Source organism: Aulostomus chinensis, chromosome 8 (assembly GCF_037954235.1).
Source record: "Aulostomus chinensis isolate RoL2024-O1b breed Wild chromosome 8, RoL_Achi_v1.0, whole genome shotgun sequence".
Taxonomy (NCBI): domain Eukaryota; kingdom Metazoa; phylum Chordata; class Actinopteri; order Syngnathiformes; family Aulostomidae; genus Aulostomus; species Aulostomus chinensis.
The window spans coordinates 15,740,032-15,754,351 of NC_141327.1; the positions used below are offsets into that span (position 1 = coordinate 15,740,032).

The 14,320-nt window shown below is 43.9% G+C and overlaps 1 protein-coding gene and 1 long non-coding RNA gene across 3 annotated transcripts; one reads left to right on the forward strand and one right to left on the reverse strand.

Annotated features, from left to right (window-relative positions):
* The first annotated feature begins 53 nt into the window (after positions 1 to 53).
* On the forward strand, positions 54 to 9,846 carry LOC147257356 (uncharacterized). 2 transcript variants are annotated; one of them, XR_015117586.1, is made up of 3 exons: positions 54 to 273; positions 1,451 to 1,675; positions 8,184 to 9,846. It is a non-coding gene; the product is annotated as an uncharacterized LOC147257356 (long non-coding RNA). The 2 variants fall into 2 exon arrangements; XR_015117585.1 differs by lacking the exon at positions 8,184 to 9,846 and adding an exon at positions 4,192 to 6,387.
* Positions 4,228 to 14,071, reverse strand: utp6 (UTP6 small subunit processome component). The gene is made up of 19 exons (XM_086211243.1): positions 13,790 to 14,071; positions 13,158 to 13,242; positions 13,040 to 13,081; positions 12,578 to 12,670; positions 12,307 to 12,354; positions 12,158 to 12,221; positions 11,866 to 11,984; positions 11,203 to 11,280; positions 11,036 to 11,117; positions 10,822 to 10,903; positions 10,550 to 10,728; positions 9,908 to 9,987; positions 9,742 to 9,819; positions 8,750 to 8,929; positions 5,942 to 6,022; positions 5,473 to 5,582; positions 5,273 to 5,339; positions 4,876 to 4,948; positions 4,228 to 4,737 (listed from the first exon to the last, which is right to left on the reverse strand). The coding sequence occupies exons 1-19, from the start codon at positions 13,879 to 13,881 to the stop codon at positions 4,583 to 4,585; spliced, it is 1,788 nt and encodes a 595-aa protein (XP_086067369.1). The 5' UTR covers positions 13,882 to 14,071; the 3' UTR covers positions 4,228 to 4,582.
* Positions 14,072 to 14,320: the final 249 nt, after the last annotated feature.

Here is a 14,320-nt window from a genome sequence, read left to right on the forward strand (position 1 = left end):
AGAAATATTTGACTGTTGGAATCACGTTCTTTATTCCTGGGCGTGTTCTACTACTCAACATGTTCCAATTAATGTTAGTACTTTATTTTGAAATGTGTAAGCGGAAGCGGTGTGAGTGATGCAACTGGCTTGATGCTGATTAAGACTGCTCCGACTTGGTTCCTGGGAGAAACCGCCCGGCCTCTTTCAAACAAGATCATTAGTTTCTCCGGTAACCGTAGGACGGATGTTCTTCATCATCCTCATCCTCACGTTCACGCCTGACTCGTGTCGGTGAGTTTGACGGTTTATTATCTCGTCAGTACCAAACCTGCGCACTCTCCGGTTACTCCCCTCAGCTGCTCCTCATCTGCTAGCTGGGAGCCAGTTTCCTGTGGAGCTGCAGCTCTACAAGATCGACGCCTGAGCCCGATCACGTGAGTCCAGTTCTATCGAGCTGGACCTGACGTCAGCGTGTGTTGACGGCTCCGGATAAACACACACACACACACACACACACACACACACACACACACACACACACACACACACACACACAAAGGCTTTATTGTCAAGGGAAAAGTTTACATTGTCCAAACAAGATTGCAAAAACATACTAAAATAATAGAATAGTTTAGGATTGTTTTGAAAATACTTTTAAAAAAATCATATAAGTTAATCGTGTAATATTGCCGGAATGGAGTCAGATGGGCCTAAAGTAGCCAAAATAAGCCTGTAAAAACACAAGTTTTCATAGAATTACTTTTAACCAATTTTGTGTTGTTTTTTTTTTTGTCCCAAGAATTAAAATACAGATCAGTAAAAAGCAAGGAAGGAATAACAGCAGGGTCGTTGTCTCTGTCTCACTACCAGCAGCTGATAGCAGCAGGGAAATACATTCAACATACATGAGTAAAATCAGCTACACCTCCATGTACATCCATTCATTTAGTAAGGTCTGTACTGACATTTTGATTTAAAGTATTTCATATAAGGTATTTCCAGCAAAATGTACTTTTGATCAAAAACAACTCATAGCACAGAATTTAAGCCTCTTATGATTCCGTTATTATATGTAAGATGTTGTAATATTGCAAGAAAGCCTGGTGGAATTAACTTAACATATTTTGCATCCTGGATAATTCATCTGCAAGAAGGAATCATAACTATTAAGAGTAAAAGCCTGTTTTTAAAATGGGAGTTATTTTAGTTCAAGTGATTCTAAACCTGAACAGATGAAAGAACTGTGAATGCCCTGCTGCTGACACGTCACACGTCTGGTATGTTTTTACCAAATGATGTTTATAAACCACCTAATTTTTTAATTAGCAACACGCCTCATTTCATGAGGAAATCAAACCTTGACAATCAACCCAGGTGAATATTATGATAGTGGCTGTTATTATTTAGGTTACTGGCTCACAGCTGTTGTGCTCTTCGTGGTTGAGTCTTCCTCTCTCTCTCCCATCAGTGCCGTGGGCCGGGTAAGCAGTGGATGCGGCTGGCGCCCGGCTGCAGGCGACCCTCTCAATGGTCTCTCCCACCATGAAAGCGGTGGTGGACACCGTGTGGGCGGTGTGGAGCATCGGAGCCTCCATTTATGACTACATCAACACCAACGCCATGGAGGAGCGCATCCACGCCCTGGAGAACGTCATCACCATCCATCAGTGTGCCATCGGGCTGCTGTCTGCAGGTATCCTGGTGCTCTTCACCTACGTCCTCTTCAAGAAGCTTTGAGGGTCCACGCTGGACTGGTTCCCACGGGGGGGTTGGGTAGGTGGATGGGGGAGGGGCAGTAACAAACATCAACCAAAAACTTCTACACTGTAAGAACATGAGTCAGCCTCGCTGGAGCTTTACAGGCCCACCGACCCTCACCAAACCATCTAATTTTGGGTGAACACACTGAGGTCAGGGTTCTCTGTCTGTGTTCTAGAGAGGTCCTACACAGGTTATCAGGGGGTTGTGGTTCTCTGTCGGTGTTCTAGAGAGGTCCTACACAGGTTTTCAGGGGGTCGTGGTTCTCTGTCGGTGTTCTAGAGAGGTCCTACACAGGTTATCAGGGGTCATACACACGTTACTAATAAATTTCCATCCGTCAAAATTTACCAGTGTATATCAAAATAAAACTAACGACTGGCGATGTGGTTTGATCAAAAAAACGTTGATGAAACTAACTTTAGTATTAAGAGAATTTTTGGGCGATCTCTAAAATGTAGAGAATATATATATATATATATATTTTTTTTTTATTTATATATATATATATATATATATTTCCATGATTTTTCTAGGTTTTTCATCACCCAATGAACCCTGTTATAAAGGCTGATGTTTATGCTTTTCTTATCATTTCTTTTTTTCTCTACCAAAACCCAATATTGTTACATTTAAATTTTTGATTTGATCTTCTCATAAAAAAGTTGAGAAGCCCTACAAAAAAACAACAACAAAAAACCTCTCTTAAGGGAGTCAAAAGCGCTCGGATTTAGCAACTCAAAATTCCTCAGGCCTGATGTATGACAAGAAAATACCTGCAGTCTGCACAAGAGTTCCCTCACAGTAGCTGTAAATATCAACTAGTCCGTTTTTTTTTAATTTTTTCGTAGAACATTAATTGTCTGATTAAACAGCAAACCGTTTGAACTTTTGCATTCTAAAAAAAAAAAAGAGCTCATTTGGCAGAATGTGTCAGCCTCAGTGTCATTCTGTCGTCTCCAAAGGGATCATGACAGGAAATCATCACCATACCAACTTCAGCCTTGCAGCACGCAATGTTTGCACTGATCCACGTGTGTGTGTGTGTGTGTGTGTGTGTGTGTGTGTGTGTGTGTGTGTGTGTGTGTGTGTTTAATTGCCAATCTGCTGTAGTGTCTCAGACATGTTTGGTGAATGAGGTTCATATCGGGGCTGTAAATGTCACTTCCGTCACAAATCTTCTCGACGTCTCCTTCAGAGAACGGGGAGGCGTTTATGTCCCTCTACAGTTGGGTTTTACGCCTAAAGGTTCATTGTGCGGAAGATGAAACCATTTTAAATAAATACTGAGTTGCTGCAGAGGTGAGAGTCTGACGGAAACGTCTCCGTTTGATACCGATAGCTCCAGAAATGACGCCATCATGGTTTTAGTGGTTTATTCAGTGAGGATGACAGTAATAATAATGTGGAAATATGTCGTACCCTGTTTTGTTGTAAGTGCAATATCAGTCAAAGTAGTCAATCGAAATCCTGCGACCCCACTTTACACCGTCAATGACTACAAATTCAAAGATGAGAAATCATGTGTCACCACTACGGTTGACGGTACCTCACCGGCGTGCCTGATTCTCTTGGCCTGAGGTCATCTGTGGGTGAGGCACTACTGTTGTATGCTCTCTTCTATGTGTTGTCCCCATTATTGGGACCGAAATTGAAAAATCATGACGCACTTTAAAAATACTTGTGCAGTTCCAGATGTTAGGGAAGTTTCTTTAGCAAGTTGAAGTGTCCTTAAAACTGTAAATATCTTCAGACGTTCATGAATGTTCGATGTGGTCGGTGAAGCTGTTCACACCTGGTTTTAGAGAATCCGAGCCAATCAAGATAGCACTCGTCTGTCCAGCTGATGCCTTGTGTTCAGATTTCACAAAGCTCAGCGTCTCTTCTGCCAGAGGCCCCTGAGCGCAGTGTTGACGCGAGTCTTTCGCCAAACGCAAGAGTTTCTTAGCGCAAAATAGCCTGGAACTCACAGTCGTGGAGGTGTGCAGTGTCTCCTGAATCGATCTGCTGTGTTGCGTCTTCGTCTGGGACGCTAGTGTTAGCATTAGCACACTGCAAAAGCAAAAGATATGGAGGTCAAATGTGTTCCGTTGTTTACCTACACTGATCTGATTGCATTTGCAATTTAAAACCAAGTGTAAACAGGTTGTTGGATGATATTCTGCCCAATATCTGCTTTTGTTTGTTAAAATCATTTGTACACTGGAGTAAAGCCCCGTTGTACTACACTGACTGCAAAATGAAAGTACCGGGAGCGATACATGTATTTTTTTTAACCAGCTACTCTACTCAACATGAAAGGTGGAGCATAAAAGAGATGTTACTGTGTACATCAAAACTTTAAATATTGTAGTGTCATAACTTCACTATTGTACTAAGACTGTTAAAGAAGATTAAAGTAAGCTCAGAGTGTGTGTGTGTGTGTGTGTGTGTGTGTTGGTTGGTTATCAGTGGAGACGTGCTCATGCACAGAGGGACAGCAACATGAAGAGCAAGAGACTGTTTTAATATCAGAACAAGCATCAAAGTGTCCTCTCTGTATGCCAAACACATTGGACCTCCTTGGAACGTTCCCGCCATCACCCTGGTGTCTCATGCAGCTTCTAGCAGTTCGGCCTCATCCTGCTCAGTCAAATTTAAGAACATTCCACCCAAACCTGCTGGAACGTTTGAGGAAAACTGGACAGCCAATATCAGAACCCTTGGTTACCAGGTTAAGGAACAGTTTGTGGATGGTAACGGCACCGGTCTCCTGCAGGACCAGGAGGAACGACTGCTCGGAGAACTTTGTGGAGCAACTCTACTGGCCTTGACATGCCCTGATGGAACATTCCAGATTTACTCAGAGGTGTCCCATCTGAAAAAGAGTGTGTTTGGAGGTGAATCTCTCCACGCTCTCCCCTTCCAGGAACTTCATGGCTCTCCAGTGGATTTTGCCGCAGTTCTCCAGCTGTCCCAGGGGTCCTGTCTCCTCCTGGATGTACTGCAGCCACAGATCTTCAGGAAAACAAAAAGCAAAGATTCCTGAGAGTTTGCTCGGATCACATGTCCTTTATACTTGAATAACAAGATATTGTGAATAAATATTTTTGACTGATGGTACTTTTCTTTCAGACTTTCTTCTGTTAAACTCACCATCGTCTGAAGTGCCAAACTCCTGCAGGGCTCTCTCATAGTAGTCCCTCAGGTAGCTCATCTTTGGAATCTCCTAAGAGAACCAATACTCACTGTTCAGAATGGTCTCGACTGGTCAGGAATACAAATACAAACGTAAACCCATTTTTCCATTTTTTTCCCAGCAGTTGAACATGCTCTGAACCACCTCGAGGGGCCCCACACATGTCCATCAGACATATCGGACATGATAGGGGGAAGTTATCGCAACATATATTTAACTTGTTAATCCAAAAGAAGTTTAGAAGTCCTGTTGGTGCGTGCGTGCAGCTTTTCTACCTGTGGGGGCTAAGAGTCTCGGGAACCTTTATTTTGGGGGTCTGAAGCTGGAAAGTTTGAGAACCCTTCGTATCCTTACTTGATCTTTCTCGATCTGAATCATTCTGGTGAAGAAGCCTTTGGAAAAAGGACGACTTTCCTGTAAACTGAAGAAGAGAAATCGAGCCTGAAATTTAAACAACAAACTTCAAATCCCGAGAATCTGTTTTAAATTTACATCACACAGCATTTCAGCCCATTTTGATTAATGATTAGCAGGGAACCTTGTTTGTTTCTCACCTTGTAAAGGTCTTTCTAGCTTTCTTGTAGCCTCCAGTGGAGTATGACCAATCAAGGTAGCTCTCTTTCATCTCCATGGCAACAGCAGCAACTGCAGACAGCAGACCTCTCTGGGAACACAGCAGAGAACACACTGTCTGCAAACCAGCCGTCCTTGGGCCAAACCATTGTGCTGTTAATCTGTTCGGCTTCGTCTCTCGGCGTTAGTCTGCAGGTTTGATCAGGAGCAGACGATTTTCCTGATTACAGAGCGTCTTTAGACACCGATGACATCACCGATCGCCCTGCGGAGCTTTTTATTCTAACAGGTGTAGAAACTAACAAGAACTACTTTTCCACCCAAATATCTCAATGCTAAAACACACAAAGGCAAGTCTCAATGTGCTGAATGTTAATAAGAAACATGTTAAACGTGTGGCACGACGAGAGCTCCGGTCGCCTGACTGGAGAGATTTTTTTTAAGGACTACCTTGAAGACGGCTTCTGTCTCTGCAGGATCCTGGTTGGCCACGCTCCACTGGACCTGCAGCTGCCAAATTGGTAGACTCTCCTGTTGATCCAGGAGGAGGGAAAACTAAATAATCATCGTCCATCTTTGAACAAGCATGAGGAGGTGCTTTCTGGTGCTTTAATGGCGTGATGGATCAGACACAAATATTGCAAAAACAGTAGAAAAAGTGGAAAATATCCACAATCCAATCAAATAGAACAGAACAAGCGCATTAAAACAATTCAACTTTAAATTGGGGCTGTCAAGCGATTAAAATTTAATCTAATTATTTACACATCGATCTGAATTGCAAAAAAAATTTCAGCTGAGAGCCATTTTTTTAAGCATTTTGATCCAAAGAACTGAAATTAAAAGTGGATGAATAAATGGATACATTGTAGAGTTTAGGCTGCACGGTGGTGCAGTGGTCAGCACTGTCGCCTCACAGCAAGAAGGTTCCAGGTTCGAGTCCCGGCTCCATCACAGGATCTTCCTGTGTGGAGTCTCCATGTTCTCTCTGTACCTGTGTGGGTTCTCTCTGGTACTCCAGCTTCCTCCCACAGTCCAAAGACATCAAGAGGGGACGAGGCTGATTGATACTCTAAATTGACCGTAGGTGTGACTGTGAGTGTGAATGGTTGTCTGTCTCTATGTGTCGGTCCTGTGATGGACTGGTGACCTGTCCAGGGTGAACCCCACCTCTCACCTGAAGGCTGCTGGGATAGGCTCCAGCCCCCCTGCGACCCATAACAGGATAAGCGGAAGACAATGGGTGGATGGATGGATGGATTTTAGAGTTTGAAATCTTTTATTTCCTTTCCTTAGCTTCCTTTACAAGCTAAATCCACGCATCCGTTCAAGGGTGCGATTAATTTTGTCAGGGTTTTTTCTCTTTTTTTTTTGCATTATTTTTCCTGTAATCAATTGGTTTATTTCCAACCCTGCTATAAATACAAGAAATCTATGTAGATAGATTTGATGCTGTCCTTGTATGTGTTATTGTATGCATGAGGGGATCAGAGCAGTCAGAGATTAAAGTCAGAGATCACAGTTAAAAGTTTTGTGATGTCAGGCACTCTGTGGCCCTGCCCCTCGATGAACTGAGTAGCTATGGAGCTGGTTTCTTTCAGTGTATGACCGTTAGCATGCTTTGCCGGCTGTGCAGGATATAGCCTAGCCTGGCTAGGTTCTGATGTCATGACCAGGAGTCCACTCTACACACCCGTCACCGTGGTCGGGTCCTCCACCTGGGATTTTGTGATCTGGTGCTTTCGTTGGCATATTTACTTCTTGGACTGAGATGATTTGGTTGGAGCAGACTGCTGGTGGCTGAGGCCACATTAGCACATCGGCCACATCTTCTCAAATGTCGTCAATGTCATTCTATATTTCTGTCAAATGTGCTTAGTATGCTAAAGTAGTTGACAGGGACCTCTGGAGCGTTCCACACTGGATTATTCAATATGTGCCACCAGCAGCACCCTGTTCTCAACAGTATCCCACCATCGAGGTGGATGAGAAAGCTCGGGGCTCTGGACATTATTATTGTTTGACATAGCGGATGCAAACGTCTGGGGTGTTAATCTCAACACTTGCACAACACTGAGAAGAATACAGAGCAGGGTGTAGTAATCCTCCTCACGCAGCTACTTCTCAGGCTGCATTCTTGTGAAACCCCCACCACCACAACAAGAACCAACTCTTCTGTTTGCCTGAGTCATGGCGGGTCGACCTGCAATCGCACACACGGCGTTTTAGTTGGAGTAACAATACTAGACGTCCTGTATTTGGGAGTGTTTCAGAAAGGCGACTTTATGTTTAAGTGAGAAAATGATAGACTGGACACAAATACTGAAAAAAAATCATTCATTGTTTCATGTTTCATTCATGGGATTTAGATATTGTTTTTTTTATGTTGGATTTTTCTTTTTATAGCAGTTTTCAGGGAGGGAGAACGTCATTATACTACAAACAACAATACTATAGAATAACAGAATGGTGTTTGTATGAGACCAGCCGTCACCAACCTGACTGAAACTGACAGTGGAGATACGGTCATCTGAACTGCTGCTGGTTCCAAGTTAGATTTTGTTGTGGTTTGTTTGAAATGAACAGATTTCAAAACGGATGTGATCAGCTACGCTAATCTTGGTTGTATGAGGGCACCTAAGTGCAGATAGGGGGAAAAGTGAATTGTAGTCCTTTTCTTTTGACATCACAGGACTCCTTGAGTGGGTGATCACCATATTAGGCCGTATGTGTGGCGGCAGCTGACGGGGCGGCGACAAGCGGGACCGTAGATGTGCTACACGCTCCATGGTATGTGTAAACTGTGCAGCTCTTTGCTTCAACGTGGCTGCAGTCGCTATGGTGACGAAACTGTTATACGTGTCTGCATCATCTGATTGCTTGTTCTTTATCCCGCCGTTTACCGGCAGTAATTTCTATGTGGCTGAGCAGCTCAATGTGCTGCAGACAGCTCAATAAAAAAGAATTTGACTGGTTTCAAGTTAAAAAAAAAAAAAGAATAGAGAATCAAAAGGGAATGGAGGAGGCCATTTGAGTAAGTTAATAAGATGAAATGGGGTCAAGGAGATGACCCACTTATGGTGCACGGCAGTGAGAGCTGCTACCTGTGTGTCTCCATGGAGATCAGTTGTACTGGTTCTGGGAGAGCACAACTAGTGTGTGTGTGTGTGTGTGTGTGTGTGTGTATGCGTTCAGGGTAAGCAGAGACGGTGTAACTTAATGAGGTGGAAATGATATGAAATCAAATCATTTGCATACCTTGGGATTAATGTGTGTGAGAGCGTCCTTGAACAGTCTGGCCACATCTCCGCTCCCCAGCTGCATTAGCGTCTGCAGACTCAGGCTCCACACTGACATTGATTGGCTGTAGCGCTGCGTGGCTGCCATGGCAACACTAGCTGCACCCTCAGCATCTCCAGATGAAAGCAGGATCTGCAGCTGGTCATGCAGAACAACATGTTCAGAGTTTCCATGTGTGAGGAGTCTGTCCGTCCTCCCTCTTGCTTCTCTTTCCCTGGCAACATCAGCCCTCTCTGACAGGGGGGACCCCGAGGCGTTCCCAGACCAGCATGGAGACAGTCCCTCTACCTGTTGCTTGGTCTGCCCTGTGGCTCCCACCAGTTGGAACACCTCCTTCGGGAGGTGTCCAAGTGGCATCACAACGAGATGCCCAAACACCTCAACTAGCTCCTTTCTACAAAAAGGAGCAGTGGCTGACCATCTCACCTTCTCCCCAAGGGAAACGCGAGCCAGCTTCCTGAGGAAACTCTCCTTTTGGCCCCTTGTGTCAAGAATCTTTTTCTTTCGGTCACGAACCACATTTCATGGTCGTAGGTGAGAGTAGGGCTGAAGACTGGATTCAGGGCTTGGCCTTCTGACTCAGCTCTCTTTTTGTCACAACAAACCCATTTTAATTTAACCTTATTTGGCAATCTTTGTGAGTATTTTCTGTTTCTATAATTTGAGGGTCTTTCTGTAGGAGAGGGGGTGGTGGGGTGTGGCATGCATAAATTGGCCGGACTTGCAGCATGACCACTGAAACTGACCAAAATCCAGTCAGACTCCCCGCAAGTATGATAGCGTTTGTCCTACTTGAAGAAATTTGTTTGCAGCAAAGACTTTGCCTCGTTTCTCACACAGCTTAACAAAATAAACTGATGCAGTGTAAGTAGGTGAACAGGAAGCAGGCTAGATTACGATAAAAAGAGAAACAGACACTTGTTAAACAGTTCATGAAGGCGACAGCTTACCCAGTTCTTATAATAATCCGCCTTCAGTAGTGAGGCATCGTGTGCGCGCTGCAGCACTCCCAGCAGCCTCTGCTGCCTCTGTGGCACAAACACACACACACACACATCAGCATCATTCATCTCATCGTGAGGAGGTGTTTTGTTCCCTGCACACACACTCGCTCACCTTTTCCTTCAGCTCTTGGACGTTGGTCTTCCTCTTGAGCCTCTCCAGGCAGAAAGCAACGTAGCAAGACCACATGGGCTCTAGAGCGCACAACACACAAGTACAGCAAGAGTTTGTGACACTATGAGATGATTAATCCTGAGCACCTCCATGTCTCAGGAAGCCAAATTTAACATGTTTTAGAACTTTTTAGGAAACTTGAATATAGGGTTTGACCAAAAAAACCCTCGACTAAAAACAGATGAATTCAACTGACACAACCCATCCAGTATATACAGATTAATATGAATTATCTTAAGATTCCTTTTGAGAAATGTGTTTCCTGGAGCTATACTGAATTTACCTTAGTCACAATTCTTTCAAATAACACTTGAGGAATTCTTATCAAAGGGGCGGCATGGCTCACAGGTAGAGTGGCCGTCTAGCAACCGAAGGGTCGCTGGTTTGATCCTCACTTCCCCCGGTGACCTTGAGCAAGATACTGAGCCCCTAATTGCTCCCGATGGCCCTGCGATGGACTGGCGATCTGTCCAGGGTGAACCCCCCATTCCCCCAATGTACATTTTACTGCCCTTAATACTTTGATACATTTCTGTATTGAATAAGCCTCCACGGGTGCTGCGGATCTGCGTGGGCTCCTACCAGTGTTCAGGGTTTTGATCCCGTCCTCGTAGATCTGGCAGCAGCGCTCCTCTCGTCTATTCACATCTGAAGCTCGGCCTTTAGCAGTCTGAAGTTCCTCCCCTGCTCCAGGAGCCTCCAGCTCCCTCTTGGCCATGAAATCCCATGTCATGCTGTCCTCAGTGTAGTTAGTTTGCAAGCTGGAGAAACGAGGAAGCGAAGTAAACATGTTTGTGCTTCAGCCTGAGGCGGAGAGTGGAGTGCGAGAGAGCGACGTTTCAGTAGAGACTCACTCTTTCAGGATGGACTCCTGAAATTCTTTGGTGAAGTCAAAGATTGCTGCGATGTTCAGAAGCGAGATGACAAATTCTGCTTCTGTGGGACAAAAGATCGGCAAATGAAAGCAGAATGACACGGTCGGTTGTGTGGTGATGCTGCAATGTTTGCAAAGGGATCACTTCCAGTGTCCAGATTACAGCTCTGTTTCAAGCGTAAACTGTCGCTTACCTTTGTTTTTCTTGGTGGCGTCTCTGTAGATGACTTCAGCCAGTTTACCATCCAGAATACTAGGAGAGAACTCCCATTCCCCCTGGATGGTGCAAGGACGGAACAGTGTTACCACGTCGGTGTGTGTTTATTGACTTCAGTGTGTGTTTCTTTCGTGAAACACTCACCATGTCGAGGTCCGCTTTCTCCAGCTCAGCCTTCTGCTTCCTCAGTTTCTCACAGTGCAGCAGCTCCATGCGGAAGTACTGGAGCACAAGAACTCGAGATAGTTACTCGGGCAGATTTCCGCAGAATTTTAGCAGCACTGCGTCGCTCGAGTACATCAGCGTCAATGCGAGACAGACTTTGGATTTTTAATAAAAAGACCTATTTTCACAGAACCAACTGTTCGTGGAAGTGGGGCTCAAAAGGAACTGGTCTCAAGATCTAAACCGGGAGCTTCAATCCTGTCAGACCAGGCTGAATTATGCCAATTGAGCCCCAAAGAAAAACAATGAGGACGTTTAAGCACATTATCTCTGTACGACACAAACGGCACCCATCGTAACAGTTGCTGTGGTTAAGACAAGAATGAAAAGCCAGAGAGTCTGGACTAAACAAGGGGAGTAAAAAAAAAATCCCTAAATCTGATAACTTCTTTGGATCCTCAAAATATTGGCAGAACCTCTCAGCTCCTCATCTCATTGTATCTGCATACAATGACAATAAATGCCTCTTCGTATTTACTGGTGGAAAAGATTCCGTTTTTATGGGTCCGTGACCATTTTATCACCTGGAACTGCCTCCAAGTACCCAGTGGAAGTGAGAATGTATATTTGTATTTCTTTTACCTCCTGGTAGACCTTCTTGTTGTTTGGGTGGAAACGTAGAGCCCTCAGAAACAGGTGTCTGGCACTTTCAGAGGAGTTTCGATCCTCCAGCTCACTCTTGGCAGCCATGATCCAAAGCGCTAAAGTAAAAATGAAAGGGGGGGAAAAAAAGAGACAGAAGCACAAAAGTCACTATTAATATACCTACCTTATCAAGTTGCCCTGTTTTCATTGTTTTTTTCCTTTTGTTCACTCCCAACACAAGGGCTGCAGCATGAGCTAATGACTGAGTTCCAGAGACAAAAGAAGGTACCTGGTTTGTCGGGGTGGATGGCGAGCATGGCGGAGAACACTTTGCTGATCTGACCTTTGGTGGCCTGAGGAGGGAAAGTCAGAATAGATCAGAGTAAACACACCTTTCTCCTGACTCAGCTGGTTTGAAAGGAGGAGACGTTTACACACCCATTTCTTACAGAAAGCAACATGAGAGAGCCAGAGCTGCACGTCGTCCTGTTGGGATAAAAAAAAAAAAGGGGGGGGTTAATGTGCTGCTTGAATGTAGCACCTTCACTACTTCAGTGGTCCTTCTCTTAACCGTCTTTGATTGTAAAAGGCCAACAATTCTCCCCATTCTCCTAAGATGCATTTTAAAAACAGGATGATGGTTTACTGACAAGCATCCCATCTGATTACTGTTGGTGGAACTTGTTATGAATGTGTCACACAATAGTACCTTCCACTTGTTTGTTGCTCTTCTGAAGACACTGTTTATTCGGTGTATGATGGGATACTCAATCTCATCTCTCTTGAACTGGTAGCGAATGTGCTGCAAAAGAAAAACACGACAAAACACGAAAGAAAACGACCTGAATCTGATTTACTTGAACCAAAATATAAACAGATGAAGAACTACAAGTTTTGGAAGCTAAACGAGCTAGACAGAGGTATGCTAACCCGCCCATTCACTCCCATTCATTGTGCTAAGTTATCTAGCAGTCAGCTAATGTTCCTGATGCACACACAGGGGAAAGAAGGGCATCAGTCTTCTTGTCCGGCTCTGGGGGAAAACTGGTGCGCTGCTTTAAAGTGTCGGCCTTTGGTTTAGCAACTTAAATTCACATAATATCTTCACCGTCAAATAACAGATGGGATGAGGTGAAACAAAGTGCTGGCTGTATAAAGAACGGCCACGTACCACTCTCCTCTTCTTAATCAGCTCCAAGACGTTGATTTCATACTGTAATTCAACAAGAGGTGAATTAACCTTTAATTAAACCAAGAATGAAGACTGAAGCATGATTATGTTATTCTACCTGTATATAGGCTATGAAGTCATCCTTGTTTAAAACCAGCCGGTGGAGCTTGTACTCCAGGGCCGTCACTCTTTTGATGATCGATCTGAAAAAATGACAAGCGGTTAACTTCGTCAGAATACACAATCCAAAGAAAAGGACTTCTTCAAAGCTATGAAATGTAAAGGTTTCTTTCAAAATCAGCCACAAATATTATCCCGTAAACCATTATATAGATGTCGATTCACTAGAAACAGGGGGCTCTGAAAATTATCAATATTGTATCAATATCGTGATACAGGCAAGATATCATTTGAGTTTGGATATGTGTACACCAGGATACGACCTAAATGTATTTTCCTCGATTTAAAGGTTGAATTACAGTTAAGTGATAATCAATGATTGTTAACCAAAATGTCATTGTGAAAACATCAATCAAGACAATTTCGAGGTATTTGGTCAGAAATATCGTGAAATATGGTTTTGCTTCCATCTGTCATCCATCAGTTATCTAAAGCGTTGAAGTAACTTGCTAAATCGTGACGGCTAACCCGGCTAATCCTCCAATTATTGACACTCTACGATAAACTTGTTCTTTTATCCTCTGGGTCGCTGTAAGGGAAGTGCCTGTAAACACTTGGATGTTGTCCTACTTGACTTCTTTCTTGGTGAACAGCCCCACTCTCTCCAGCTGCTCCAGCTCCGGGATCCGCTCCTCAATCCGCTGCTGAACGATCTCCGCCATCTTGTCCTCGAGACCCGCTCCAGCTCCCGCGGCTTCTCGTAAATATTTGAGGTTTTAATGTCAACTTTAGTGTGAAACACCGCAAGACTGGAAGCTACTCGTCTGGTGCTTTTTCCGAGTGGTCCTCACACATGGGTGGAAGTTGTGATTCGCTCCACATCCGTTTCCGTCGGCAAATAGTTTCCGACAGGAAACAAACTCAAGTGCCTATACGTAGACATAAACGCGTATATACAGTAAATCTGTGTGCCTATAGAGGAAGGATGGCAAATCATGCAAAATTCGTTGGAATCAATTAAATTATTACTTTTTTTCAAAATGTTTAATTACCCTATTTCGTTATCAGTGAAATACTAAAATACAAAATCTAGAGAGCAAGTCAGTGTAATCAGTTTTTGGGTTATTCATAGGGATCGTACACCAAAAATGTTGTATTCAG

Excerpts from the sequence above, each read along its gene's own strand:
- utp6 (XM_086211243.1), bottom strand. The coding sequence starts at position 13,881 with ATGGCGGAGATCGTTCAGCAGCGGATTGAGGAGCGGATCCCGGAGCTG. Across the intron at positions 13,243-13,789 it reads TTCACCAAGAAAGAAGTCAA|ATCGATCATCAAAAGAGTGA; the intron begins GTAGGACAACAT and ends TCATTTTTTCAG. Across the intron at positions 11,281-11,865 it reads ACAAGAAGGTCTACCAGGAG|TACTTCCGCATGGAGCTGCT; the intron begins GTAAAAGAAATA and ends CTTGTGCTCCAG.